This window comes from Mytilus edulis, chromosome 6 (assembly GCF_963676685.1).
Source record: "Mytilus edulis chromosome 6, xbMytEdul2.2, whole genome shotgun sequence".
NCBI lineage: Eukaryota > Metazoa > Mollusca > Bivalvia > Mytilida > Mytilidae > Mytilus > Mytilus edulis.
In genome coordinates this window covers 72,765,422-72,771,561 of record NC_092349.1, presented here as the reverse complement: position 1 = coordinate 72,771,561, position 6,140 = coordinate 72,765,422, and the positions used below count along the sequence as shown (strand labels likewise).

The 6,140-nt window shown below is 33.3% G+C and overlaps 1 protein-coding gene across 2 annotated transcripts in view; it reads left to right on the top strand.

Moving 5' to 3' along the window:
• The first annotated feature begins 4,704 nt into the window (after positions 1-4,704).
• LOC139528356 (PHD finger protein 12-like) overlaps positions 4,705-6,140 on the top strand; it is a 48,908-nt gene continuing 47,472 nt past the window's right edge. The window contains exon 1 of one of the 2 annotated variants that reach the window (XM_071324301.1): positions 4,705-5,144. In XM_071324301.1, coding sequence (XP_071180402.1) covers positions 5,097-5,144 — 48 coding nt within the window. In that variant the 5' untranslated portion in view covers positions 4,705-5,096. The remainder of the gene's footprint in view (positions 5,145-6,140) is intronic. The other variant, XM_071324302.1, reaches the window with a different exon arrangement.

Below are 6,140 nucleotides of genomic sequence, written 5' to 3'. Positions count from 1 at the left end.
GTTGTCTATAATCTACACACATTCTGAGCTTGTTGTCTTTCTTCCTAACCAATACAACATTCGATGACCAAGGCGAATGCGAACGACGAATGATCCCAGCAGTAAGAAGTTGTTGAAGGTGAGTTCTAACTTCGTCGAATAAGGCAGGTGGAATACGCCGGTGTCGTTGTTTGAATGGTGTTTCATCTATCAGTTCTATCTTATGCTGTACGGCGGTGATGTGGCCTATATCAGTATCTGAAGTGCTGAATACATCTCTGAATTGATGAAGTAGTTCTCTGGCTTTACGTAGTTGATCATCAGTAAGTGTATCTGGAAATGTAGATTCATTCCATGCATCTTGTTCGTAGGTGTCTGGTACATCAATGTCGGTGACTGAAACAGGTTGAAGTTCGCAAAGGATGGCATTTGGCGAAACGGTCACTGTTCTGGTAGTTACATTGCTGATGTGTACTGGTATGATGCTGTTGTTTCTATACTGATATGATACTAGTGTTGGAGCTATATCTAAGTCTGATGGTATTGCTGCTCTATCAGTTGACTGTAGGAGTCCACAAACTGGATGGTATGGTAGTTCATGGTCCATGTATCCCTGTAGAACGACATCTTTGTTAGGTGGTATACGGATTGTCTTTCCTTCAGCACTCTTAATAATGGCAAGTCTGTTGCATCTCTTCTGCAGTTCTTTATCTCTAAGAAGCAAACATCTAAACGTAATATACCAAGGTGTATGTAGATCTGCTGTTTGTAAAAAACGTGATCCATATCGTTGCTTTACATCAGTCATTGCTGCTGTCAAAACGTTGGTTCCCAGTAGAAGTGGTACAAGCTGGTTGTAAGAACTGTCTGGAACGACTAACAGTAAGCATTGCTGAGGATCTGCTGATGTAGATGTACCTGGTAATTGTAGATCTGCTGAGATGTAACCAAGGTATGGCATATTCTGACCATCTGCACACTCGATGTTGAGTATCTGGTTGAGTGTCTGGATAGGACTATCAGCAAGGTACTGTCGATGGAATGACTGACTAACTGTACTAACTGTAGAACCAGTATCTAGTAGTGCTGATGCTTGAAGTCCATTGATGACTACTGTGACTTCATTGGGGCTACCAAGTAATCCTTCTGTATCACCTGATGACTGTCGTTGTTGGTACATCTTAGCTTCAGTGTTCATCTGCTGAAAGTTGCAGGCTTTTCTGGTGTGATCCAATCTAACACAGCAGGCAAAGGCATAGTGGCCTGGTTGTCCACATCTGTAGCATATAACAGGTTCTCTGGATGGTTGAGATACATAAGTCGGAGTAGGAGCAGGTTGGTATTCAGCTTCTATCTGGTCCCAGTATGGACGTTGTCTGTTGCGTCTTCTGTGACGGCGACGTTTTCTGCGTGGTGGATAGTACTGTGGATTATAAGTGTCGTAAGTAGTGTAGGGTTGGTCATACATGACGTTGTAACATGGCTCATTCGGTTGTTTATACATGGCTAACGGTGTAGACTAGTGTACCTATAAACATTTAATTCATTCACCCTAATTCAAGTTCAATATTAATGCAAAAATCTAATAAGTGTCAACACCACCACTCTAAATGATCAAATGGAAATTTTTAATCAATATTAAAAAATAATCAACAATGTCTATCTTCAATCTCAAAATCTAGATACTATCTAACTCAGTGAATGTCTAATATATAAAAAAAAATATGATAATAAATTTTAATTCATATCAACTTAAGTACCAAGTCACTAAACAAAGTACATTTATAAAACGATATATATACTGTGTATCTAATACCAACTAGCAATGCTACACATAAAACATAATGTGTGTTATAATTGCTAAGTTCAACTGAGCATTAACCTATACCATGTGGGTTATAGTTCAATGTAAGTACAATACACTACAACTGTATACCGAAAAATAAATTTAAAATATAAAAGTGTATGCTATATACTATGTAGCTATGCTACTGTAATCTACAAAGTATGTTTATCACTATCAGTAATACATGTACACCATCAATGAATGCCTAAATAGTATAAGTGTACATGTCCACTGACAGACTAAGTCCGTATCCAAGTAAGCCTTGGAAAAAAAAAAATAAAAAAAAAAATTTTTTAAATGTATAAATGTTAAAGTATGAAAAGGTCAAAATGTAGGACGTCAAAAAAAAATTAAAGTCCAAAAAGTGGATGCAAAATTTTCAAAAATAAATTCTAAGTGTGTAAATGTTTCAAGTGTATGCTAAGTTTCAATGTATCAAAGTGGTATACAGTATATAATGTAAATAAATATGTCCTACCTTAAACTAGAAAACTATTCCAATAATTACACTGTTCCACAAAAGTATAATTAAATCACAATATTTCACAATGTAGAATAATACAAGTTCAGTTTTCCAAAAGTGAAAAACAAAAAGTCAAGTTACTAAAAGTAACATCCGGTACTATAATGTCATCCGGTAAACTGTAAACAAACGCACGTGGACGATGATCACATGGGTCGGAATGTTAGTAAACATAAGCACGTGGTAAAGTTCATCACATGGTACCATAACGGGAGTAAACAAACACACATGGTCACTGTATACATGGACTCGAGACATCTAATGGTGGTCACTGACATCACATCTGGATCTCCACAAAAACTGGTATGTACCATCAACCCAACGATACGTGGGCGCCATTTGTAGTAGGTGGTTTTCTATGCTAAAGAGTAACACCAACAAGAGCTTAGGGTTCTGATTCTTTATTGTACCAGTATGTAAATACAAGTCTGAAATAGCAATACAACATATATAAATAACAAGCTATTTCATATAACATAAATATAATTCTTTTACGAATATCACAGGCTATAATACAGAAATATAGTAAATAATACCTTTAACTGTTATTAACTAAGTAGCAAGTAAAATGTATTGCAAGTAGAAACTGTTCAATGTTTACATTCTATAAAATATCATCGGGTGTCACGTGTACTTTTACAAACGCTTGACCTTTGACTTTACACTAAATCGGAGAGTAATATGTAATTTACGTGTATCTGTGTATTTGTATTAAATACTGGTTTACCTAACAAACGGTATATAATAAATGTTACATCTACATTTATTAATAATGACTTCATTAAAATATATAATACGTATAATAATTAACTACATAATATCATACAACAATCATAAAGTTGCAAATATAATAATCATAAAGACTTATGATGTCAATATTATCGATTCATTAAAAGCTCCAAATTAACGGGAGGTAATTCATGTTTACAATACAATATAAACAAAGTTAAACTATAAATAAATATACTCTTACCACTTGTGGAGTGAGTTGTACTACTGATAAGGTTAACGGCACATCATGTACACATCACAATCATGTGTTCTACATAATTACATTACATGGAGTCCTGAAACCAAAATACGAACATAAATACTCGGACTCTAATTATAAAAATATACAATGTACAAAATATTCTTTACGCATTCATATTTGTACTTGATAAAAACTATTTACTACAAAACTATAACTTTATATAAATGGAAACACTTTTCCGTCTTTCACTTAATAAGCCGCCATTTATAAAATATAGACTATTCCTGACAATAATCAAATAGTAATGTACGCAAATTAACAATACAATTCTACCGTGGCAAATAAACCGTAGCTTATAAAATCATATACTTCTAGCTTAATAAAATACTATCATGTACATCTCGTGTACTTGTGTTACATACATGCGATATGAGGAGAACGTTACAAAGCAAAATAGAAACTTTACTAAAATATCATTTACGTGAAAAATATAAATAATGTTAATAAAGAAGTAACTTACAGTATTCTATAATAATGTTGTCCAAAATATATAAGGTTTACAAGTAAACTATGTGGTCAAGATAAACAGACATAAATTCAATGGACTGTCATGGCTATCGTCCCGTGGAAATGTACAGGTACAAAACAAAGGAAATTAAACTTGACCGCGAAATATAAACAGCCAATCAGATACAATGATTTAAGTAAATCCCTAATCAATATTCATAAAATAACGTGAATATTACTATACATAAAAATAAGGTTTGCAAGTAATAATTTAAACTGAATATACAATATTCAAAATATGTAATAAAGCTTTTATAATAAATATAGTAATTAAATAGATGATTTTTACAATATATAAAATGATCATAAAAATCACTCTACTACATTCATACAATTGTTTTTTTAAATCGCAGGACAAGCCATTTACGTATACCTGTTACCTTAATTGGAATTATACAGATTTTCCCATTTAAAACGAAACATCTTCACTCTATAGTAAATAAACACTATTCTATAATGCTTTACTATTTGATAAACGAACAGATGAAATGGAAAGTCATTTATCGTGTAATGTATTTAATACATATCTGTTTTACACAAAACCTTGAAATGAGGGAGGGTAGGAGGGGTCCTGATCCCGAATTCCCGGGCTTAAAAATACGAAATCCCGAAATCCCGAGCTTAAAAACACGAAATCCCGAGGTCCCGAAATTCGAAAAAAAAATTCCCGGATCCCGAAAGGGTCAATCCCGAAATCCCGATCTTAAAAACACCCGATCCCGGAGTCCCGATAAAGGTCCTATCCCCCCTCTGAAATATTTTAATTGAATGTGAAATGGGAGATAATAAATTTACCCGCGTTAATTATGACCTTCACCTTATAAACTTCCGCTGTTCGGATACTACCAAATGCGCAAACGCATTGAAGAAATCCAGACTTATACGCATGCGTATTATAAATGGCCGACATATTGCGCCAAGAAGACGGCTACAGGCTAGCGAATTTGAAATGAAGACGAATTTCTGCTAAGGGTTTAAGTTTGCAACATATAACTGAGTAGCAACCACCAGCTGTGGAATTTAGCTTCATAATGAATGTATTTTTATGAAAAACCATAACTCCTTTATATGACAATCTTCAATTTTTCGCATGGCAACCGAAGTTAACTTTTTCCCATTTCTTTGGGACATAATGGAAATAATTGGTTTTTGATGACATAAAGATAACCGTACTGATAATTGTTTAAGTATTCATTCATTATTGTAAAATGGCAGCTGTTGAATACGATCTGGACACATCTGGTGGACTGATGGAGGTTTGTTACTGCTAGAAATTTCATCAGAAATATTACAAAATTAGTTTAAAAGCTGGAAATTCATCATGGCTGCCAGATGCAAACATGGCCGACACTAATCTAATAATTCCATATTATTATTAGTTTTTATCTCCAATTAAACTAAACAATAAGTGACATTGTTTTATATACAGACCTGTTGTCATAAGTTAACTTGAACATGTTAAGGCTGTATACACAAATATTGTACACATGTATGCAAGCACCAAGCAAAATTATATCCTTGTTTCATGGGTTTTCTCTCTATTAAATATGCATTATGATGTCAAATTTCAATTGAAAAAGCATGCATAGAACTAATTCATATGACTCACGAAAACAAATGATCTGACCATACATATAGCCTCTGCATGATGTGTTTAATTTCTGTTTTATTGTTTCATTTTGCTATATATTAAAAGGCAAGTATTCTGCATTTTAAAAGTGACATTTGTAGGGGTACACATCAACTCGTTCTAAAAAAAAATGTGCCATATTCTTAGCAAGCTGAAGTTGTGATTTTTGTCAACCTTTTTGAAACTTTCTTTTAAATATGGAGAGCAATTTGTGTTTATAATCTTGTGTGCATGTCCCTTTCTTTAAATCACATCAGATGTTTTCATGCACGACAACATTTTATACACTTTTTATGGTAACGACTCACTGCATATTTGTGTGCACAGCTTTCCAGTTAGATATGGTTGCCCAAATGCTAGACATTAAATTAAAGTTGTGGGAAAGAAACTTGACCTTTTTTAAGGTTAATAGAAATTGCTAAGATATTATCTCTAGCTTGCAATGTATTATTACTATTTTTATCAGGTTACAAAAAAATGTACAAATGTAACATGTAAAATTGAGAATGGAAATGGGGAATGTGTCAAAGAGACATGTATCTTTTGATATTTTGAAACCAATATCCGAAGGATAAGTTATATTTATCTATATTTTTTATGAACACACTTTTATACCAATACA